General features: G+C 57.5%; 1 protein-coding gene across 22 annotated transcripts in view; it reads left to right on the forward strand.

The window, feature by feature from the left end:
- PLEC (plectin) overlaps positions 1-23,547 on the forward strand; it is a 110,767-nt gene that overhangs the window by 40,622 nt on the left and 46,598 nt on the right. For 9 of the 22 annotated variants that reach the window (XM_053467499.1, XM_053467502.1, XM_053467501.1 and 6 more), the window contains exon 2: positions 23,314-23,375. In XM_053467499.1, the coding sequence (XP_053323474.1) occupies positions 23,314-23,375 (62 nt within the window). Of the gene's footprint in view, positions 1-3,086; positions 3,157-5,094; positions 5,126-8,543; positions 8,697-14,878; positions 15,039-21,702; positions 21,981-23,313; positions 23,376-23,547 lie in introns of those variants that run through there. The other 13 variants (XM_053467508.1, XM_053467512.1, XM_053467516.1 and 10 more) reach the window with 5 other exon arrangements.

The following is a 23,547-nucleotide window of genomic DNA, read 5'->3' on the forward strand; positions in this document are numbered from 1 at the left end:
AACCCCCCCAGCACTGTATACAGTAATATAACCCCCAGCGCTGTATACAGTAATAACCCCCCAGCGATGTATACAGTAATATAACCCCCAGCGCTGTATACAGTAATATAACCCCCAGCGCTGTATACAGTAATATAACCCCCAGCGCTGTATACAGTAATATAACCCCCAGCGCTGTATACGGTAATATAACCCCCAGCGCTGTATACAGTAATATAACCCCCAGCGCTGTATACAGTAATATAACCCCCAGCGCTGTATACAGTAATATAACCCCCCAGCACTGTATACAGTAATATAACCCCCCAGCGCTGTATACAGTAATATAACCCCCAGCACTGTATACAGTAATATAACCCCCAGCGCTGTATACAGTAATATAACCCCCAGCGCTGTATACAGTAATATAACCCCCAGCGCTGTATACAGTAATATAACCCCCCAGTGCTGTATACAGTAATATAACTCCCCAGCGCTGTATACAGTAATATAACCCCCAGCGCTGTATACAGTAATATAACCCCCAGCACTGTATACAGTAATATAACCCCCCAGCGCTGTATACAGTAATATAACCCCCAGCGCTGTATACAGTAATATAACCCCCAGCGCTGTATACAGTAATATAACCCCCCAGCGCTGTATACAGTAATATAACCCCCAGCGCTGTATACAGTAATATAACCCCCAGCGCTGTATACAGTAATATAACCCCAGCGCTGTATACAGTAATATAACCCCCAGCGCTGTATACAGTAATATAACCCCCCAGCACTGTATACAGTAATATAACCCCCCAGCGCTGTATACAGTAATATAACCCCCAGCGCTGTATACAGTAATATAACCCCCAGCTCTGTATACAGTAATATAACCCCCCGCGCTGTATACAGTAATATAACCCCCCCGCGCTGTATACAGTAATATAACCCCCCAGCGCTGTATACAGTAATATAACCCCCCCAGCACTGTATACAGTAATATAACCCCCCAGCACTGTATACAGTAATATAACCCCCAGCGCTGTATACAGTAATATAACCCCCAGCGCTGTATACAGTAATATAACCCCCAGTGCTGGATACAGTAATATAACCCCCAGCGCTGTATACAGTAATATAACCCCCAGCGCTGTATACAGTAATATAACCCCCAGCGCTGTATACAGTAATATAACCCCCAGCGCTGTATACAGTAATATAACCCCCAGCGCTGTATACAGTAATATAACCCCCAGCGCTGTATACAGTAATATAACCCCCCCAGCGCTGTATACAGTAATATAACCCCCAGCACTGTATACAGTAATATAACCCCCAGCGCTGTATACAGTAATATAACCCCCAGTGCTGGATACAGTAATATAACCCCCAGCACTGTATACAGTAATATAACCCCAGCGCTGTAAACGGTAATATAACCCCCCAGCGCTGTATACAGTAATATAACCCCCCAGCGCTGTAAACGGTAATATAAACCCTGTATACAGTAAATAGTTACCCAGGCTCCTCATTGAAAAAAGGCATGTTTAAATTCCCTCACTGTATTACCCTCTACCACTTCTGCTGAGAGGCTGTTCCACTTACCTACTCCCTAGCCATGTTTACCTACAAAGACATATTGACTCATCTGCCACTATTGGTGCAATCTGCCCCCCCAGGGTATTTTCCGGGATCGGAGCAGTGGCCGGTTCCTGCGCATGTGCAGTGATGGGAAGGTGTGTCTGCAATCAGCGTCAGGGCGGGGGATCCTGGGTAGAAAGTTCCTTTAAATCCGTCTCTTCCAACAGCCGGCGGGGCAAATAGATCCCTGGGGGGGGGGGCAGGAGGCGTGCGGAGTGGGATTCTGTACTGGGAACACTGGTCCCAGTCTGTCCGTCTCGCTCCTGCGCGGCCCGCGGTCGGTTCTGAGGATCCAGAAGCTCATCTCTCCTAAATGCCATCCGGATCCAGAACGCGGTCCTCACCCGAAATCCTGTGACACTTACAAACTGTCCCGGGTTTAGTCTGACCAGTCCCTCCCAGCGAAGCATTCAGGAGAAGAATAATGGGGTTTATTTACCCCGTTTAATTTATTAACCCGTTCCCTGCTGTTTCTATACACATTACGGGGCTTTTAGGGCTGTAGAACCCTGCGATCCCCTCATACCCAGCAAACATTCTGACCTCCTAGAAAAGAGGGGCAACAGGGGAGGAGAGAGGGGCATCAGGGGAGGAGAGGGGGGCATCGGGGGAGGAGAGAGGGGCATCCGGGGAGGAGAGAGGGGCATCGGGGGAGGAGAGAGGGGGAATCATGGATTTGGGGGCCAGAGAGGGACTCTTCAAACTAAACAGGTATACTTAGCAGGTATGCTATATGCCCCCCCCCACTTCCTTTTTGTCCCTAGGGTGGCAATAACCAGGGGGGTAAATAAGTAAAAGTGACCTCAGTGTGAAGGAGAGGGGGCAATTATTTACGTTGGCTGTTGGCACTGGTTGCCATGGAGATTGCACCAGAAATGCTCTCTCCGCATCATTCCCGTAGGTTAGATCAGGTGTCAGAATGCAGCTGTGGCCCCCGTTACCGGGTGACGGTTCCATGCGCTGCTTGCGTTGCTCCCGCGCCTCTGCTTATCCATCCCAAATAGCGAAAGGCTTCCTTATTATGGGCTCGCTGAGTACGGAAAGGTTGAAATTGATTTTTTCCTCCCCTGCGACTTCCCCCTGCTGTTTCGGGACCATATAGGGGAGTTCTGGTTTACATCTGGCGGCTTTTAACGCTGCGCCTGCCGGGCCGTGCGGGGCGTGCGTGGACTTGCTGGAGGGAGGTGGTGGCTGGCGGAAGGTGTGAGCTGCAGCAAACCCTGCGTCGGTCCCAGACACACCGAGCACCCTCAGCCGGGGAGAACACCAGGCACCCTCAGCCGCGGGGGACACCGAGCACCCTCAGCCGGGGAGCACACCGGGCACCCTCAGCCGCGGGGGACAGAGAGCACCCTCAGCCGGGGAGCACACCGGGCACCCTCAGCCGCGGGGGACACCGAGCACCCTCAACCGGGGAGCACACCGGGCACCCTCAGCCGCGGGGCACACCGAGCACCCTCAGCCGGGATTTGGGGAGGAATGGATGCGGAGGACGGATGGTGTTATATAGATGATCTGATACTGCAGGGCCAAGGTAAGGGCTTCGCGGGGCATTCCGCTCAGGGCCTGGAAGAGTTAAACCTTCTGAGTGTCATTGAGAATTCGGCCGAGCGGTAGGGTCGGCGGTCTTTGAAGGGTTAAGCGTAGGTTTGAGGCTTGTTGTTGACATTAGAAATGGGGTGGAAAATGTGTATTTGGGATGTCGCCATGCGTGTGTCTGGCGTGTTGTGTTTTTACAGCAGGTTACTGTGTGCCGGGGGTAAGCGGTCAGTCCGCCCCAGGGTTTGGGGGCCGCTCAGATTATTCTGGGAGGGGTGATATGGGGTTGGGGGGGGTGAAAGCAGTACATGCATTCTCCTGGTTTGCACAGGGTTAACAGCACACGTTGTGCACACATGTTACATACCTGAGTCCCCCTCCAGCCACTAAACATGTGCCAGAAATATGCAAACGGAACGGCACATTTCCTAAAATAGGCAAGATGGGGGAGCGCGCCGCGGGCAGGAGCTGTGCGTGATGGCAGAGAGTGGGTTAACTGGTACAGGGACACTGTACCCTGGCAGGGAGTGGGTTAACATTTTCCTACACAGGAGCGGGTGTACCTGGGCTGGCAGTGAGTGGGTTAATCCTCTCTTAGGATGGCTTCTGGTGCTGGGAGTGAGCAGGGAAGACCTTTTCACTGCACACTGGCATTGAAGGGGTTAGCACTCAGTATGGACAGACATGTGCACGGCTCCGGGTGGTAATCAGTTAATTATTACTGCCATTTACCTTTAGACTGTAAGCTCTCCGGGCGAGGGCGCCTGCCCCGGCAGCTTAGTTGTTGAAGTATTGTACAGCGCCGTGGAATAGGTTGGCGCAGAGAACCATGTATTTGTAACCCAGCAGAGAAGGGGTTACTTTACAGCATCCGCCAGAAGCTGGTGGAAACATTTCGGATCCCAGGGTCTGACTCTTCAAACGTTAGCGAAGGCTGGGTAGGTCCGGCCCTCGAGGGCCGCAAACAGAGCCCAGTGCCAGGATACCCCATCAGTCTTAGATTTAGGAGCCAGTGAAATGCCCTTCCTCCCAGTCTGAGGCTACCCCGCGTTCCCCCGCCAGTCTGAGGCTACCCCGCGATCCCCCGCCAGTCTGAGGCTACCCCGCGTTCCCCCGCCAGTCTGAGGCTACCCCGCGATCCCCTGCCGGTCTGAGGCTACCCCGCGATCCCCTGCCGGTCTGAGGCTACCCCGCGATCCCCCGCCAGTCTGAGGCTACCCCGCGTTCCCCTGCCAGTCTGAGGCTACCCCGCGATCCCCCGCCAGTCTGAGGCTACCCCGCGATCCCCTGCCAGTCTGAGGCTACCCCGCGTTCCCCTGCCAGTCTGAGGCTTCCCCGCGATCCCCCGCCAGTCTGAGGCTACCCCGCGATCCCCCGCCAGTCTGAGGCTACCCCGCGATCCCCCGCCAGTCTGAGGCTACCCCGCGTTCCCCTGCCAGTCTGAGGCTACCCCGCATTCCCCTGCCAGTCTGAGGCTACCCCGCATTCCCCTGCCGGTCTGAGGCTACCTTGTCTTGCCTTCCAGATCGATGCTGCCCAGTTAGGGGCTACCCTATGTTCCCCTGCCAGTCGGAGGCTACCCCGCGATCCGCTGCCAGTTAGAGGCTACCCCGCGTTCCCCTGCCAGTCAGAGGCTACCCCGCGTTCCCTGCCGGTCTGAGGCTACCCCGCGTTCCCTGCCAGTTAGAGGCTACCCCGCGTTCCCCTGCCAGTCGGAGGCTACCCCGCGTTCCCCTGCCAGTCGGAGGCTACCCCGTGTTCCCTGCCGTCCTGTAAGATCCCAGTAATGTTCTAAGTCTGACATATGACTCTGGCGTGTTATTTATAACCCGCTAATACTCGCCCCCTCCGCTCCGCGGCTGACATTTCGCCTCTCTCTGTGCTGATAAGCGGGGTCTGCGGAGGTTTCGGGGTCTTCCGTCTGAGGTCAGGGGGCTGCGGGGCTCACATGAAGATTGTCCCAGGTAGGTGCGCGCAGAGAGCGGCTCCCTTAACCCCTTCGCTCCCTTCCTGACGGGGGCCAGGCGGCTGTAGGTGGCGGCCCCCTCTGATTATTTTGGGAAGGGGTATTCCTAGACATGCTGTGACTCGGTCGTTCCTGCGCGACCGCATTACAAACAAACACTAAGGGCGCCTGCGGTCAGGAGGGGGCAAAAACACGGGGCACGGATCCCTACCGAGAGGGGCCGGGGGGGCTTGGCGTTCCGCTGCTGCGGCTGAATGTCCCGTGTCCAGGACTACATGCGCCTCATAAGTATGATTTCCTTCTTATTGCGTGTGAATCCGCCTGTGGCCCCCGCCTCGTCCATGCGCGGCTGCTGCTCCCTGTTGGGTTATCTTGTTTGACAGACTCCGAGGGGTTTATTCGCTAAGCTGTGACAGGGTAAGGGACGTATTAACAATGCATTACGGGGGGCCAACACGACTGGGCCTCTGGTGTAAGAAGGGCCGAGCCGGCCCCGTGTGATGCGTGGTGTAATCTCTCGCTAGCTGGAAGTCCCCCTCTCACTCACCCAATCTCACTGACCCCCCGACTCGCCCGGGAACCGCCTCCAGACGCGCCGACAGCCAATGGGCAGGCAGAGTGAAAATGTCACAGCTCTCCCCGTAGCGCTCTCTCCCCCTCTCGTAGCGCTCTCTCCCCCCCTCGTAGCGCTCTCTCCCCCCCGTAGCGCTCTCTCCCCCCTGTAGCGCTCTCTCTCTCCCCCCCGTAGCGCTCTCTCTCTCCCCCCGTAGCACTCTCTCTCCCCCCCGTAGCGCTCTCTCTCTCCCCCCGTAGCGCTCTCTCTCTCTCCCCCCCGTAGCGCTCTCTCTCTCCCCCTCTCGTAGCGCTCTCTCCCCCCCGTAGCGCTCTCTCCCCCCTGTAGCACTCTCTCCCCCCCCATAGCACTCTCTCTCCCCCCCGTAGCGCTCTCTCCCCCCCGTAGCACTCTCTCTCTCTCCCCCCTGTAGCGCTCTCTCTCCCCCCTGTAGCACTCTCTCTCCCCCCCCGTAGCGCTCTCTCTCTCCCCCCGTAGCACTCTCTCTCTCTCCCCCCGTAGCGCTCTCTCTCCCCCCCCCCGTAGCGCTCTCCCCCCCCCGTAGCGCTCTCTCTCTCTCCCCCCATAGCGCTCTCTCTCTCTCCCCCCGTAGCGCTCTCTCTCTCTCCCCCGTAGCGCTCTCTCTATACCGGGGCCCCTGGGTAACGCGGATGTTCTTTGTGGTCCCTGGGGCCCGAGCGGGATGTGTTTGTGGTCACTCGGTGTAGCGAGTATGAGCGGACGCTCAGCTGTCCTCTAGGCCGTGGCTCCTTGTGAGTGTCCGCAGACATGGGGCCCCTGGTAGGATTTCCCGCCGTCGCTTGGCCGTGGTGTCTGAGTGGTCACTTGGTAGCGGGGGATCTGAGTGGGTGCTCTGTGAGTGGACGTGGTCGCTGGCTGGGGGTACTGTGAGTGTTATTCGCGGGTGAGATCGGCTGATGCCACGCGTGGGTCGCCCGGTAACACCGCAGCCGTGTAAAGGTGAGGCCCGTGATGTTACTGCGGTCATACATTACGGTACTCTGTTACTCTGCGTGTTACCGGCGGTGCTCTGTTACTCTGCGTGTTACCGGCGGTGCTCTGTTACTCTGCGTGTTACCGGCGGCGCTCTGTTACTCTGCGTGTTACCGGCGGGACTCTGCGTGTACGTGGCAGTGATGGTTGTGGGTACTGTGGTGTGTGAATTTGCTGTGAGGGGGAGCCTCCTGTTGCTCCGGTGCTGCGGGAGTGGCGTGTGTGTGAGTGGCGTGTGTGAGTGCGAGTGGGAGCAGTGTGCGAGTGGCGTGTGAGTGGGGGTGGCGTGTGAGTGGGGGTGGCGTGTGAGTGGGGGTGGAGTGTGAGTGGGGGTGGCGTGTGAGTGGGGGTGGAGTGTGAGTGGGGGTGGCGTGTGAGTGGGGGCGGAGTGTGAGTGGCGTGTCTGAGTGCGAGTGGGAGCAGTGTGCGAGTGGCGTGTGAGTGGGGGTGGCATGTGAGTGGGGGTGGCGTGTGAGTGGGGGTGGAGTGTGAGTGGGGGTGGAGTGTGAGTGGGGGTGGTGTGTGAGTGGGGGTGGCGTGTGAGTGGGGGTGGCGTGTGAGTGGGGGTGGCGTGTGAGTGGGGGTGGCGTGTGCTGTGGGCCCCGCGGCTCCCGGATCTCCGGCAGAGAAGTCTGCAGGCGTTAACCATTTCCCTGCCAGAGCGTTCGTGACGCAGTGACACCCAAACGCCACGCCCACTGCACCCCGTGTCTGATCCGCTGCAGCACTGAAGGGGTTACGGGTGGTGTGTGACTTGGGGGGGGTATTACCCCCTCGGTGGGGCAGATCCTGTCCCCAGAAGTCTCTTTTCCCTTTTAATTGCCCCCCCAGCGATGCGGTCCGGGGGGTCGGTCTGTACGCCGGGTGGGAAGCCGTCTGGAGGGGGTTATAGACGGGGCGGAAAAGGGCAAATCGTTACTCGTTACCACAACGCGACTCTTAGCCGCAGCATCCGCCGACCCGCAGAAACCCTGCTGCAATCTCCTCTGCTTTGGAGGGACTGGTTACTCTATACCCGGGGCAGATGGTAACAGTGACTTTACCTATAAGCCCAGGCGAGGAGGGGTATATAGGTGATGGGGGGTATATACGGTAGATGATGGGGGGTATATACGGTAGATGATGGGGGTATATATACGGTAGATGATGGGGGGTATATACGGTAGATGATGGGGGGTATATACGGTAGATGATGAGGGGTATATACGGTAGATGATGGGGGGTATATAGGTGATGGGGGTATATACGGTAGGTGATGGGGGTATATACGGTAGATGATGGGGGGGTATATAGGTGATGGGGGTATATACGGTAGATGATGGGGGGGGTATATAGGTGATGGGGGGTATATACGGTAGGCGAGGAGGAGGGGTATATGGCGCCTCGCTCCCAGGCCGGCCGGGAGGGCCACGTGGCAGCCCCAGGCATCTCGTGGCCCCCAGCCAGCAAACGCTTTCCCTTTAAACATAGGGAGTGGGGGAGGGGCGGGTAACAGGTGCGACCTTCACCCCCACAGGGGGCATTTGGTGGCATTCGCAGGGAGACGCCCCTGGCACGGGGTTAACCCTTTGGTAACTGGAGTCTCTCTGAGCTCCACCATTCATTCGTGCACTGGAAACATTGTTTCCCCTGAAATAGTTGTAGGTGCATGGAGTTGGATCACAGCTGCGGTGGGCTGTGTCCCGGGGGGCTAGATGAGTAACCCCTGAGGTTTCGGAGGGGGGGGGTTAACCCTTGAGGCGGGCAGCTCCCGCCCTGGCGGAGGGACGGCGGGAGGCGGGGAGGCGGCCGCTGTATAAGGAAGTGAGGGCGGCCGCACGGGACGGGAGGCGAGGCCGCCGGGCACGGAGCAGCTGCGTCCCGGGCAGAGCCGCTCACTCCGGCCGGGGGTTCCACGCCATGCAGCCGCCCGGCCTCTTCCCGTCGCTGGTGGTGCTGGGACACGCCGTCACGCTGCTGCTGGTCTGGGGCTGGAGGAAGCGGCGGCGGGAGGAGGCGGACGGTAAGAGGGGCCGGTCCCGTAACCCTTCCACCGCCGGCACGCACCAGCCCAGGTCCGCTACGTAGACAGCGGGGCTGCGGTCTGCTCCGGACACGAAAGGGTTATAGGGTCTGGGGGGCGGGGCTTCGGCAAGTAAACCTAAACAAAACCATGTGTGCTCCGGGTTAACTCTGTGAGTGCCGGGACTCTGCCGCAGGATTAACTCTGCCAGTGCCGGGACTCTGCCGCAGGATTAACTCTGCCAGTGCCGAGATTTAACCCCTTTCTAGCCATTGGCTGTGCATTGTTGTTCTGTTTGGTACTGGGCGCTGTACATCAGTACCGACTACTCCTGGTAATGGATGTTCTGTATTGTGTATCGCTATTGGATACTATTAACCCTTTATGGCCCGGGGCTCTATGGCTATTAATATACAACCCCCCCTCGGTATCCGCCCCGTCTGCCCTTCTTGCGGCAGAACCCAAATCTGTATTAATGTGGATGGTTTGTCCCCCCTGCAGTATCCGGCCGCTGATTGGACGAGAGGCTTTGTTGCCGTAGAATCAGGCGTTGTCCGGTTTGTGCGATGGCTTCTCCCAACAGACCAGCCCGTCGGGATTCCTCGGGGAGGGGAAGGGTTAACCCGCCTGGGGCAAATGTTTCTGGCAAAATATTTTTATGATGGGGTTTAAAGTAAACAGGAGGGCAGAAGGTGAGGTTCTGCAGGTGCCGGGCGAAACGATCCGCCCCGGGGGGGGGGCTTTACCCCCAGTATGGGAGTGCTGTGCAGGGCGAGAACCCTGCTATACGGCAGGTCCGGGGGTCTCCCGGCACATCGGCCCCCGGCGGCCCTCGTCTGTAATGACCCGATCCTTCGTCTTAGATTCAGGAGCCGTATGTCTATCCCATGCATGATTAATCCCCTCTCTGTATTACCCTCTACCACTTCTGCTGGGAGGCTGTTCCCCTTATCCACCCCCCTTTCAGTAAAGTAAAAACCGACAGTGAGCGTTATATGGGGGGTTCGCAGAAATCCATGCGCCTGTTTGATGTTTATCTTTAACCCTTTCCAGACACCCCGCCGCTGGTAGAAGGGAATCCCAGGGAGGGGTGTCCGGATGAGGTATTTTGGGCCGAGCATTAAATATAGATTTATAAACCTGAACACAACGTCCCAAAGTGATTCGCGGGGAGGAGGCGCAAAGAGCGGGCAATCTAATTATACCGCGCACGGCCGTATCCATAGCAACAAGGGTCCAATCCAATCGTCGTCAGTATTCCTGCGCATGACATCATAGCTACCCAGAACCCGCCGGCCCCATCCGGCCCCCGTCAGTAACCACTCAAACCTTAATCAGTCGTTGGTCTCGTCTCCCGTATGTCTATCCCACGCATGTTTAATCCTCTCACTGTATTACCCTCTACCAGCTCTGCCTGGTGACTGCTCCGCTTATCTCCCACCTTCTCCGCGAAAAATGTTACATGAATCATCCTGGATCTCACAAATTTCCCGCTTGGCGCCCGGCTTTCTGCCCCAGACAGACTCTTGTAGGGCAGACAGAATGTTGACATGTCAGGGAGGGGTTAATAATTTGTGGTTATTAATCTCTGCTGCTCTTATTCCTGGGAAGCCTCCTCGGTCTCCTTTCAAGGTCGCTCTCTATCTACCGGCGGAGGGCGGAGTCTGCGCCGATTGGAAATTATTGACGTGTTTCCGACAGGTTGCTGGGGGGCACCTGGCCAGGATCAGACGGGGGGGGCAGAGGGGTACCGGAGGTATTATGTCCACAAACACCTGCTGGACACCCAGGGGCTGTAACCAGATCCGTCTCATCGGCCCTCCGGCCCCCGGATGCTCCGATTCGCTGCAGCGCCCGGCATGCTGGGAAATAAACGCACATTGATACGGCGCCAGCAGATGCCGTAGTGCCGCAGACAATAAGGACAACACGGATTAATACACCCTGGAGGGGGAGGCCCTGACCCTGGGAGCTTCCAATCTATTACAGCTTATAACCCCGCGCTGGAGCGATACGGACAGGAGAGCTGTCAGGAGCGCCACGCGCTGCCGGCTGGGAGTAGTTGTAGCGGGGCTCGCGCTGCCGGCTGGGAGTAGTTGTAGCGGGGCTCGCGCTGCCGGCTGGGAGTAGTTGTAGCGGGGCTCACGCTGCCGGCTGGGAATAGTTGTAGCGGGGCTCGCGCTGCCGGCTGGGAGTAGTTGTAGCGGGGCTCACGTTGCCGGCTGGGAGTAGTTGTAGCGGGGCTCACGCTGCCGGCTGGGAGTAGTTGTAGCGGGGCTCACGCTGCCGGCTGGGAATAGTTGTAGCGGGGCTCGCGCTGCCGGCTGGGAGTAGTTGTAGCGGGGCTCACGCTGCCGGCTGGGAATAGTTGTAGCGGGGCTCGCGCTGCTGGCTGGGAGTAGTTGTAGCGGGGCTCGCGCTGCCGGCTGGGAGTAGTTGTAGCGGGGCTCGCGCTGCCGGCTGGGAGTAGTTGTAGCGGGGCTCGCGCTGCCGGCTGGGAGTAGTTGTAGCGGGGCTCACACTGCCGGCTGGGTAATGCGGTGGGGCGAGAGACTCGCCCGGTCGGGGAAGGGTTAATGTCTGCGCGGTTGCAGGAAGCGTCACGGGTTTTGGCAGCCGCTGCGGCTGCCGTCTGACGCCGATAAGAGCTTTATTGGCATAATATGCATCCCCTGCCCCCCCTTCCCACAATCCCCTGCTCTGCGCCAGCGACAAACCCCCAGAGCTTACACTCTACTGGAGTAACGGATGATGTTTCCTGTCTGCGGGAAAGGAAACGCGGTCTCAGTCCGGGGGATTTCTTGTAACTCCTTGGATTCACCCCCGTTTGGGATTCTCTGGTAACCATGGAAACATCACAAAAACCCAAACCTACAATGTGTCACCTACTCCGCGCGGTACAGGGGGCCGGCTCTGTATTAGCTCTCTGTATTAGCTCTCTGCGTTAGCGCTCTGTATTAGCTCTCTGCGTTAGCGCTCTGTATTAGCTCTCTGCGTTAGCGCTCTGTATTAGCTCTCTGCGTTAGCGCTCTGTATTAGCTCTCTGCGTTAGCGCTCTGTATTAGCTCTCTGCGTTAGCGCTCTGTATTAGCTCTCTGCGTTAGCGCTCTGTATTAGCTCTCTGCGTTAGCGCTCTGGCTGGCGCTCCTGGGTCTAGACTCGCTGGCAGGGCATGCATTAGGCGCACATCTGCTCTGCATTACACGCGGGGTACACGCCGCCCCCCGGCTGTGAGACGTGGGATTTGGAATCCGTTTCTGGCACCCGGCCGGCTCCCTGCGGCTGGAAACGCTCGGCCTCCATCTGCGGGCAAAGAGAGCCCCCTTCAGAGCGAGACGGCGGCGGCGGAGAGACGGATTATTCCGCACCCAAAATATATTATTACCGGGAAAAGCCGCCCCAGGTCGGCCCCATCCGGCCCCCGTCTAACGACTCAAACCTTAATCAGTCGTTGGTCTCGTTTTAGATTCAGGAGCCGTATGTCTATCCCATGCATGTTTAATACCCTCACTGTATTACCCTCTACCACCTCTACTGGGAGGCTGTTCCACTTATCTAGCCCCCCAGCATTTGAGTGGATCGATGTGTATGATGCGTGTTGGTGTCCGGAGGGCAGTCGCGTGTTTCTATGCTTACTCATCCCAAAGCCACAGGAAACGCACCCCACCCACACTTTTCCTGGCCACCGTGGCAAGCGATTGGCGGGGCGCTGGCGAGATCTATGGAAAGAGAGGGTCTGACTCACAGCCGGCAGAGTGACCTCTCACGTGCCCAGCCACACTCACTCGTGTGAGTGGTAGATAAGTGGAGCAGCCTCCCAGCAGAAGTGGTATCTGGTACTACAGTGCGGGTATTAAACATGCATGGGATAGACATAGCTGCATCGAGCGGATCGCACCCCCAATGCTCGGTGTTGCTAAAGGCTAACGTGGGGTTAAACTGACACCTGCGAGCCCTCCGTGTCCTCTATACTCCTCCCCTATTAAAGGGTTAATCTGGTATCGGGATCCCCGTGCAGAGCCTCAGTCTGTTGGCTGTGAAAGGGTTAATGAACGTTCTGGGTGTAATTTCCAGAAATCTGGAAATATTTACTCTGCGCGGAAAATCTCCATTCATGCCGGGATTTTATACACTGGGAAGGGGACGGACCCCCCGCCGCCGGGCACTACTCCCAGTAGCGGGGTTTGTGAAAGCCCCCCGGGGACGCCCCCCCCAGCCGATCTGAGTCATCGCTACACAAAGAATCCTCGCTTTCCGCTTATTTTTGGAAACTTCCATGGGTAAAAAAAACGACATAAAAGAGGATTTTCTTCATTTTTCTTTTAAGTTGGAAAAATTGAGTGGGGAGATGGGGGGAAGGGGAGCGGGGGGGAGATGGGGGGGCCACGGGGTAAAATGTGGAGAAGCAGATGTGACTGTGGGGTCCGGGCTATACGCCTACCCCATGTACGTTTACATTCCCTCACCGTATTAGTCTCTACCACTTCTGCTGGGAGGCTGTTCCACTTATCTGAGGATCTCTGATTTATTAGTGGCTCGCGGATACGTGGCTGTGGCCCTCGTTCTGCAGACATTGAGGGACGAGACTGCCTCTGTCCGGGAAGGGGTTAATTTATTAATCCAGCGGGGCGGGGGGCAAATGGCATTCCCGTGCCCTCTCGGCAGGACAGTGTCCTGGTTTCCATGGTAACATACCAGGGCAGGTAGCTGTGGGGGTGTACTGTTTGCCCCGGGACAGGGAGCCGGCCTGGTTACCGGCACTTCAGGACGGCTTGGATAAGTGTCCTGAAGAGCTGGCACTCTAACGCCATGTGTCTGGAGTGACGCCCACATGCCTTGCGACGTGCCTGCCCCGGCCCCTGGGGGCCGCTCTTACTGCCCACGTTCTAAAATGGGGACAAAAGGTTCTTTCTTTGGGGACAATGTGTGACGTCAGGGGTCTGCGGGGTCTTCCTCATTGAAGCGTAAGCTCTTGGGTCCGTAGTGCTTTATAGAGGGCATGCGGCGCTGTTATTAACCCCCCGCTCGCCGGAGGCATGTGTATGGGATTCCGTGTAAAGGAGCTTGCACTCTAATGGTACAGAGACCCCGTATGATAGACAGCTTACAGGCTAATGCCACAGCAGGGGACCCTCGGCCACTGGGCTTACAATCAATTATACGAAATGTATCAGCGCGTCTTTATCTGTTAACCCTTCGCTGGTCATATTCACACCTATATCTGCAAACACTGGAGAGACCCCCTACCAGCGCTGTCCCCAGCCAATGGGGGGGCAGGGACAAGAGTAGAGGGGCAATTATAAAACGATGTATATATACCCAAACTGCCCCTGCTGCATTTACCCCCCGACTTCCCTGGCCTCCTCCTAGGGATGGCACTGTACCTACTACTACAACAGCTGCCCTGTAACCCCTAACCTGCCGCAACGATGCCGGCAAACCTGTTTAACTTGATTTTAATCCGTGTAACGAGGCGTCCTCCCCTCCGAACCAACCGCCAGCCTCGCCTCAGATTCCCCATCCTACCCCCTCACTGTATTACCACTTCTGCTCGGAGGCTGTTCCATTTATCTACCACCCTCTCAGTAAAGTAAATCTTCGTTCCATCTCAGTCTCTGATCCTCTAGTGTTAGATTGCGGTCTCTCGTTGTAACTTCTCTCCTCCGTTGATGGCGCTATATGAGTTAATGACTGTGATGAAAGGGGCAGGGAGTAGTTGGGGCAGGGAGTAGTTGAGGCAGGGAGCTCCCACCTGCCTCTCAGGTGTTCATTCTGTTCCTGTGAGCTGACAATCTAATTGCATCGACATGTCTGCGGGGGGGGGGGGTTAACCCTTTACGGCGAGTCCCTTGCCTTTCATGCTTTCAAAGGGTTAACTCGGGTCCCGGCGCCTGTCATCGGCCCGCAGCTCCCCCGCTGCCCCCGGCCTGGCTGAGGGTAGTGAGAGCGGCAGAGCGGGCGGCGGGACTCTGGGCGGCTTCTGTGCTGTTGATGGGCGTGGAGCGGTTTCCACGGAGAGGGAGAGAGAGGGAGGAGAGCCGCGGAGGGAGCGAGGAGGGAGAGCCGGTCGGAGCCTGTTCCCCGGTCGGACACACCGAATGCGAACCGCGGGGCCCCCGCCCGTCACCGCTCACTCTCCGGCGGCTTCCGCGTAACTTTTCACGCGTGTTTGTGTTGCGTGTCCCGGGCAGAGTAAGATGGCTGAGTCGGCCGAGCGGCCCGCGTCCTCTACCTGGTACTACACCTTTAAGAGGGAGATGCTCCTGGAGCGCTCTGATTGGCTGAGCGGGGATTCGGAGCCGGAGCGGAAGCGGTACCTGTACAAGAAGCTCTGCTGTGTAGGTGGGTGCGGGACCCCGACAACTGCCCCCCCCTCCTCCTCCACACTGCCCCCCAACTGTCACCCCCCTCCTCCTCCACACTGCCCCCCCTCCTCCTCCACACTGCCCCCCAACTGTCACCCCCCTCCTCCTCCTCCACACTGCCCCCCAACTGCCCCCCCCTCCTCCTCCACACTGCCCCCCAACTGTCACCCCCCCTCCTCCTCCACACTGCCCCCCCTCCTCCTCCACACTGCCCCCCAACTGTCACCCCCCTCCTCCTCCTCCACACTGCCCCCCAACTGTCACCCCCCTTCCTCCTCCACACTGCCCCCCAACTGTCACCCCCCCTCCTCCTCCACACTGCCCCCCAACTGTCACCACCCCCCCTCCTCCTCCTCCACACTGCCCCCCAACTGTCACCACCCCCCCCTCCTCCACACTGCCCCCCAACTATCACCCCCCCTCCTCCTCCACACTGCCCCCCAACTGTCACCCCCCCCCTCCTCCACACTGCCCCCCAACTGTCACCCCCCCTCCTCCACACTGTCCCCACACTGTCCCCCCAAACTACCACCCCCCTCCTCCACACTGTCCCCCCAACTGCCCTCTTCCACTCCCCCCCCACACTGTCCCCCAACTACCCCCCCACTGCCCCAGAAATACCCCCCACACACACTGCCACCAACCAATGCCCCCTGTACTCGGACAGGCACTAACCCATGCAAGTGCTTCTGTATGCAGTGCTCAGGCACGCTAAGGGTTAATGGAGGTTATAGTTACTGCGTTGAAGGAGTTAATGCTCTCAGTGCAGATGGATTAACCCCTCAGGTGCTGGCCTGTTGCTGGAAGTTAATAACCATTTCACGGATGCCACACTTTATACAACTTGTTTGCTGCGCTGAAGTCTTCCGGGTTCTTGGCCAATCAGACGGCGGGGGTCTGGGGGCAAAAGGCGGGGGTAATATTAATCTGTTCCGCGGGACGCCGGGGCAATTCCAGAAGCTGTCTATTTAAAGGGCATTAATAATGGGGTAGTTTAAGGGGTTTGCAGAGTTCATGGGTCCCTTGTCCCTGAGCCGCACCTTCGGAGAGGGGATTCAGGGGGATTTTCCTTTGTGGCCCCGGTGGGGGCAGCGTGCACTTTGGGGTAATATATTTACCCCCGGGGGGGGGGGCGGAAGCAGCACCGTCACCCTGCATTAGCCGCCATGGCTGATAAATGACAGCGACTGTTGTCTGTTGGGTCACCGGATGCTCCCGGCAGGTCAGTGGCGCATGCTGCCGAGCTGTCGGCGTGGGAGGGGTTAGCGGTGGGGTAGGATTTGACCCTGGGGTATTATCGTGGCTTTTGTGTACAGTTGTGTTGGACTCGGCAACGCTAGAGAAACAAACCGCTCAGCAGGCCGCTGTTACCGAGCGGTTACCGGGCTGTTACCGAGCGGTTACCGAGCGGTTACCGAGTGCCGGTGTGGTGATACACAGCGTCGCTACGTTGATCGGGGGCATAAATGTGATTGGCCGCGCGGATGGCAATCGGGTTTTCTGAATAAAGTTTGCGGAAAGCCCCCATTGCATGCACCTCGACGATCCAATCAGAATAAGGGACCAATCAGAGCTTCCCTTGCACTGGATTACCTTGGGCTGCGCCGCCTCGGGGGGAACTAAATACTAAAGCAAAAACGATATAATGCGCGTGAGAGGCGCGGGTCATACAGGGCGGTGGGGGAGGGGCAAACCGGTACAAGGGGGGCAGGTTGGTGGTAGACGTGGGATCCCGATACGGGGGGGGCAGGTTGGTGGCAGCCGTGGGATCCCGATAAAGGGGGGGCAGGTTGGTGGCAGCCGTGGGATCCCGATAAAGGGGGGGCAGGTTGGGGGCAGCCGTGGGATCCTGATATGGGGGGGGGCAGGTTGGTGGCAGCCGTGGGATCCTGATACGGGGGGGGCAGGTTGGTGGCAGCCGTGGGATCCTGATACGGGGGGGGCAGGTTGGGGGCAGCCGTGGGATAGTGAAATGCATACTGGTTGTAGGAAGTCATGAGTCTTGCCCCAGTTGTTGCCCCTGTCACCTCGCAGACTGCCTCCCGTAGCCGTGGGGGTCCCCGGGGGTGTTTTGGGGCCGTGGTTGGGCTGGCGGTTTGTCTCTTGCGGGACAGACAGACGCCGTGACTGCAGACAGGAATGCTTTTGAAGGGTGACACAGCAGGTGTGGGGCAGATCACGCGGGGTCATTGGCTGCGGGGCAGTAAGGGCCACATTCTGCATGCCTTCCGTAGTGTAGCTGGAGGCTCTGGGGCAGATTTGTGCCCTCTTAACCCTTTGAGCTCCGGGGTAGGAATGAAGCCGCTCCATCACCAAGTGTTAAATCAGGTGAACAGAGGATATCTGAGCTTTTACCCCCCGGGGGGGGGCAGAATCTCACCACCCCACCACCATTCAAGCAGTGATGGGCCGGTGTGGGGTTTCAGTGCTGTCTCTGGGGGCCACGGATACAAAACTGCCCCAACCTCTTCCGAGATGACTTCTCTGTACTGAGAGATGAATCGCGGATATTTATAGAGGAGACCGCTGAGGCCTGCGGGGAGCTGATTCATTTCCTAAGCAGCATCCTTTTATTCAGATGAAAGCGCAGACACGCCTGACACGGCTCGCGTTCCCACTGACACTCTGCCATCCGGCGGCAAAAAGAACCCTCCCGCTGGGGCTTAGGGCTCTATTCACTAAACCGGGAGTTGGCCGGAATCACTAACTGCCACCCCTGGCCAATCACAAAGTAGAAACCCGTCCAGGGCGCGCATTCCAAGCGCCTCCACCCAGACCTGTGGGTGAAAATACCCCTGACCCGGGTAATAGGGGGCCGTGAGCTGCCCGCGCTGTAACTGTTTGTGTGCTGGGGGCCTTGCAATACAAATAATGATCCCTTCAAGGCACTGGAGGGGTTAATGTTGATAAAACGTCACACATATGTGCCTTACCACGGAGCCGTGCTTTACTTTAGGTGGGATCTAATGAATAGGAACTCGACTCAGAGGGTGGTGGATACACGGAACAGTCTCCCAGCAGAAGTGGTAGAGGGTAATACAGTGAGGGTATTAAACATGCATGGGATCGGCATACGGCTCCTGAATCTAAGACGAGACCAACGACAGGTTTGAGTTGTTACGGCCGGGGGCCGGATGGGGCCGATCTGACGGCAGATTTTAGGTATTGGAAGCGTTAAATGCCCAGCAGTGCCGGGTGGCGGATGTCTCTGGCTGCTTGTTTAGTGATCACTCACAGCCCTGAATGTACTTTATTTTGTTGTGTTTTGTGAAAGGGAGACTTCTGTGCCGTTCCCCGGCGCTCCCACTGGGTGGCGCTCTTCTCTCACGCTGTGGAGGAGGAGAGGCTGTTGGGAGGCTGCAGGTTACATGATAACAGATCCAAGGAGGGGAGTCAGGTGGGTCTCACTCACACTCAAGTGTGACATTATAAGAATTGGGGAGTGTTGTTGAGACAGGGGCAGGTGCGTGGGGGGAGTCGGTGTTGCTTTCAGGGTAGATTAGGGGTCTGAGGTTTCAGGTGTGTTGGGGTGAGTGAGGCAGATATGGGCAAGAGGGGGGGTGAGTGAGGCAGATACGGGGGGGGCAGATACGGGGGAGTGAGTGAGTGAGGCAGATACGGGGGAGTGAGTGAGGCAGATACGGGGGGGGTGAGTGAGTGAGGCAGATACGGGGGGGGTGAGTGAGTGAGGCAGATACGGGGGGGTGAGTGAGTGAGGCAGATATGGGGGGGTGAGTGAGTGAGGCAGATATGGGGGGATGAGTGAGGCAGATACGGGGAGGGGGGGTGAGTGAGGCAGATACGGGGAGGGGGGGTGAGTGAGGCAGATACGGGGAAGAGGGGGGGTGAGAGAGGCAGATACGGGGAAGAGGGGGGGGTGAGAGAGGCAGATACGGGGAAGAGGGGGGTGAGAGGCAGATACGGGAGGGGGGTGAGTGAGGCAGATACGGGAGGGGGGGAGTGAGGCAGATACGGGGGGGGTGAGTGAGGCAGATACGGGGGGGGGTGAGTGAGGCAGATACGGGAGGGGGGGGAGTGAGGCAGATACGGGAGGGGGGGAGTGAGGCAGATACGGGGGGGGGTGAGTGAGGCAGATACGGGAGGGGGGGGAGTGAGGCAGATACGAGGGGGGGTGAGTGTAAGGTGTAAACAGTTTGCTCAGCGGAGCGGATATTCTCGTCCAACTCATCATCCTCCCTGAAAACAACAAATCTAGCAGCAGATCCACAGCCTCTGGCGCAGCGCACTCACTCACACTCAATCCCCCCCTGCACTCACACTCACCCCCCGCACTCACACTCAACCCCCCTGCACTCACACTCACACTCAACCCCCCCTGCACTCACACTCAACCCCCCCCTGCACTCACACCTATCCCCCCTGCACTGACACTCAATCCCCCCCCCCTGCACACGCAGAGACACAGAAGCGCGCAGCAGCCCGCTGGGACTCTGTGTTCCCGTTGCCAGCGCTGTCCGGTTCGGCCCCCGGGTTCCTGCGGGCCGTCATACGGTTACACCCTGGGAGGCAGCTCTGCGCAGTTTTATTGCCCCCTTCAGTGCGCTCTGTGCTGGACATTGACCTTCCCTGTGAGATACGATCAGCAGTGAGTGCTGAGCAGAGGAGCTGACGCTCGTTATTGCAGCAGAAGGTGCGGCTCCCTGCGTGACTCATGCGCAGCGTCCCAAGGGAAGCAGCACCCAGGGGAGACTCATTACTCAAATATTCCATTCACCCTCTGTGGATTGGCCTCCCAGGGGAGGTGGTAATAGAGGCCCAGAACCCACCAGGAGATCGGCCCCTGTCCGGCCCCCATTTGTAAAAACCCAAACCTTAATCAGTCGTTGGTCTCGTCTTAGATTCAGGAGCCGTATGTCTATCCCATGCATGTTTAACACCCTCGCTGTATTACCCTCTACCACCTCTGCTGGGAGGCTGTGACGGAATGCCCTGTACCCCGACTGGGTAGTCCCGCCAAACGATGCTTCCTCCTGCTGGGACACCAATGATTAACCCCTTCAGCGCCAGACAGAACCAGTGCTGTAGAGAGCCGGGGGGGGGGGCGCCGCTGCCCTGGAGCTGCAGCCGAAACTACGCAGCGAGACTGGAAAGGACGAGAAAGGATGGAAGTGAAACCAGGACTTGTTTGTTTGTAAACACCGGGGTATTTAACCAACACAGGGGGTAATTTTCATACAATAGACCGCTAACCACACACAGTTCTCCATCAGGTCCTCCGTGTTTGTGGGCTCAGTATTCACACTCGGCCCACCTCAGCCCAGTGGCGGGTCGCTGTTGTACCATGTGAGGAGGATGGGAAACCCGGGCGGCTCCCTGACTTCTGAAACCTGGAGATCCAGGGGCAAATACTGGCCATAGAGGTCTCCGTCCTGTCCGATCCGTGTCTGGGACCCCCTGTACCCACCTCCCCAAAAACAGAACCCCTTCCAATGCCAGGGCCCATAGTCTGTGGGGAGGGGCCCGGCCCTCAGGGGCCCAGGGTTGCTCTGTTAACCTCCTGTCCCCGTGCAGAGTATATTCTCCAGACCCCATTCACAGACAACCCCGATCTGCCCCTAGCCCTTCTGTAGTGTGCCCCCGCGCCAAATATCGGGCGGTGCGTTGCCGCTTTCTGGCAGGTACGGGGGTGGGGCGCAGGTGGGGAAGCGGCCGCCGGCAGGAATGCGTAGCTGCGAGATATTTAGCCAGCTCTGTCAAAGCAAGTTACAGGAATGTGAGGCTCGGCCCAACCCGCGTGGCAGGGGCCGGGCACCCGGATTCCACGGAGCCCATCGCAGTCTGGGACGTGTCACACCGGGCTCTGATTGCCTCAGGATACCCGGTGATACCACGCGGGGGCCCTGTGGGGAAGCAGGACTTCATTATTATTTATATATCGGCGTCATACTCCGCAGCGCTGTACAATGTGTGTTATTATTATATATCGCCGTCATACTCCGCAGCGCTGTACAATGTGTTATTATTATTATTTATATATCGCCGTCATACTCCGCAGCGCTGTACAATGTGTGTTATTATTATTATTTATATATCGCCGTCATACTCCGCAGCGCTGTACAATGTGTGTTATTATTATTTATATATCGCCGTTATACTCCGCAGCGCTGTACAATGTGTGTTATTATTATTATTTATATATCGCCGTCATACTCCGCAGCGCTGTACAATGTGTTATTATTATTTATATATCGCCGTCATACTCCGCAGCGCTGTACAATGTGTGTTATTATTATTTATATATCGCCGTCATACTCCGCAGTGCTGTACAATGTGTTATTATTATTTATATATCGCCGTCATACTCCGCAGCGCTGTACAATTATTATTATTAGCGTACAATCTATATTTAGCCGCGTGTAGCCTCTGTATAAAGCCCCCCGTAGTGTCAGTGGCTTCTGTACATGGAGCCGCTCCCCAGCACAGTCAGTAGGGGCGGCTCGTATCATCCAGAGGTTTCCTGTGCAGTGTCTCTGAGTAATGGGGGGGTGGGAGAGCCCTGGGGAGTGGCGCCGGGGCACACCTTGAAGGGTGGCTCACTCGCACACACCTCGGAAGAGGGAGGAGAGGGGCCGGGGCAGACGGGGCAGGCCTGGAATTGTTTAGCCTGCAGGCACTTTGGGGAGAGCCAGCGAGAGGGGAGGAAGGGAAGGAGGGACACGGAGACAGCAGAAGGAGGAGAGCTGTGCGTGCGAGAGGCTGCGAGACAGACAGACAAACCGCTTAGACAGCAGCTTGTGGATTGGCACCAATAACGGGTGGATTGCAAGCTCCATGGAACAGAATCGGTACCGCAGCAATGCTGCTCTGCCGTCCAATCAGGACAGCGCCTTCCGACAGAGAACCAGCTCAGAGGACAACCTGTACCTGGCTGTGCTGAGGGCCACAGAGGGCAAGAAAGGTACCGCCTGGGGAGAACCGGGAGCCAATGGGAATAACGGCTGCTACCGGGACCGGACTGGGATAGGCGTGTAATGACTGGAACCGGACTGGGATAGGCGTGTAATGACCGGTACCGGACTGGGATAGGAGTGTAATGACTGGGACCGGACTGGGATAGGAGTGTAATGACCGGTACCGGACTGGGATAGGAGTGTAATGACTGGGACCGGACTGGGATAGGAGTGTAATGACTGGGACCGGACTGGGATAGGAGTGTAATAACTGGGATAGGAGTGTAATAACTGGGACCGGAGTGGGACAGGCGTGCAGTGACCGGTACCGGAGTGGGATAGGTGTGTAATGACCGGTACCGGACTGGGATAGGAGTGTAATGACCGGTACCGGACTGGGATAGGAGTGTAATGACCGGTACCGGACTGGGATAGGAGTGTAATGACCGGTACCGGACTGGGATAGGAGTGTAATGACCGGTACCGGACTGGGATAGGTGTGTAATAACGGACCGGAGTGGGATAGGCGTGTAATAACTGGGACCAGAGTGGGATAGGCGTGTAATAACTGGGACCGGAGTGGGATAGGCGTGTAATAACTGGGACTGGACTGGGATAGGCATGTAATAACTGGGACCGGACTGGGATAGGCGTGTAATAACTGGGACAAGTGTGTAGTGGCCGGTACCGGAGTGGGACGTGCGTGCAGTGACCGGTACTGGAGTGGGACGTGCGTGCAGTGACCGGTACTGGAGTGGGACGTGCGTGCAGTGACTGGTGCCGGACGTTGTGTTGTAGCTGGGGTTTTGCAGCGCCGTAAAGCATCGCCCTGTAGCTTGATGGGAGTTGTGGGAGTTGCTTCTGGTCACTGGACGAGTTAAACCTGCCGGCTTTATGGAGAGTGTGCATTAACCCCTCCCCTGCTGGGGAGTGTGGCTGCAGACTTGCCTGACTGCTCCACGCGGCCCTCCGGGGCCCCTGGGGTTTCCGATCTCACCTGCTTATCTGCAGCAGATCTTACCTGCCCCTCGTATCCCCCCGGATGTGCTGTTTGGGGGTAATTCCGCATAGTAATTTAAATAAAATGTACGTTTAATAATTCTTGTTGGTATTATGGGCCGGGCTGGGCTGTGCCTGCAGTTTCTCTGCTCCCAGTAGAGGTGGTCTCCAGGTGTGCCCTCTAAAATGACCTGTTGAGGGGGGTGGGGGGGTATGTTTTATTTTAATAGAAATTGTCACAGCCTCGGGGGGGTTATGTTGTGGTAATTGGCGTGGGGGCTCGGGGTATCTCGGGGGGTAAGCGGAGTTCTAATCACCGTCTCATCTCCGTCTCTCTTGCAGATGAAAGAGACCGCGTGCAGAAGAAAACCTTCACAAAATGGGTGAACAAGCATCTCATCAAGGTGAGGATCGCTGCGGCTGGGGGGGTCGATGGGGGCAGTGTGGGTGCCGCGGGAGGGGGGCGCCGCAGGTGTTTGCATCTCCGAGCGTTGGGGACGTACATTTAAAATCAGGGATTCCCGTGATATTGCGACCCCTCTCTGCCGCTCCCTTGGAGTGTGCTTAATGCGCGGG

The sequence above is a fragment of the Spea bombifrons genome, chromosome 5 (genome assembly GCF_027358695.1).
Source record: "Spea bombifrons isolate aSpeBom1 chromosome 5, aSpeBom1.2.pri, whole genome shotgun sequence".
In the NCBI taxonomy this organism is placed as follows: domain Eukaryota; kingdom Metazoa; phylum Chordata; class Amphibia; order Anura; family Pelobatidae; genus Spea; species Spea bombifrons.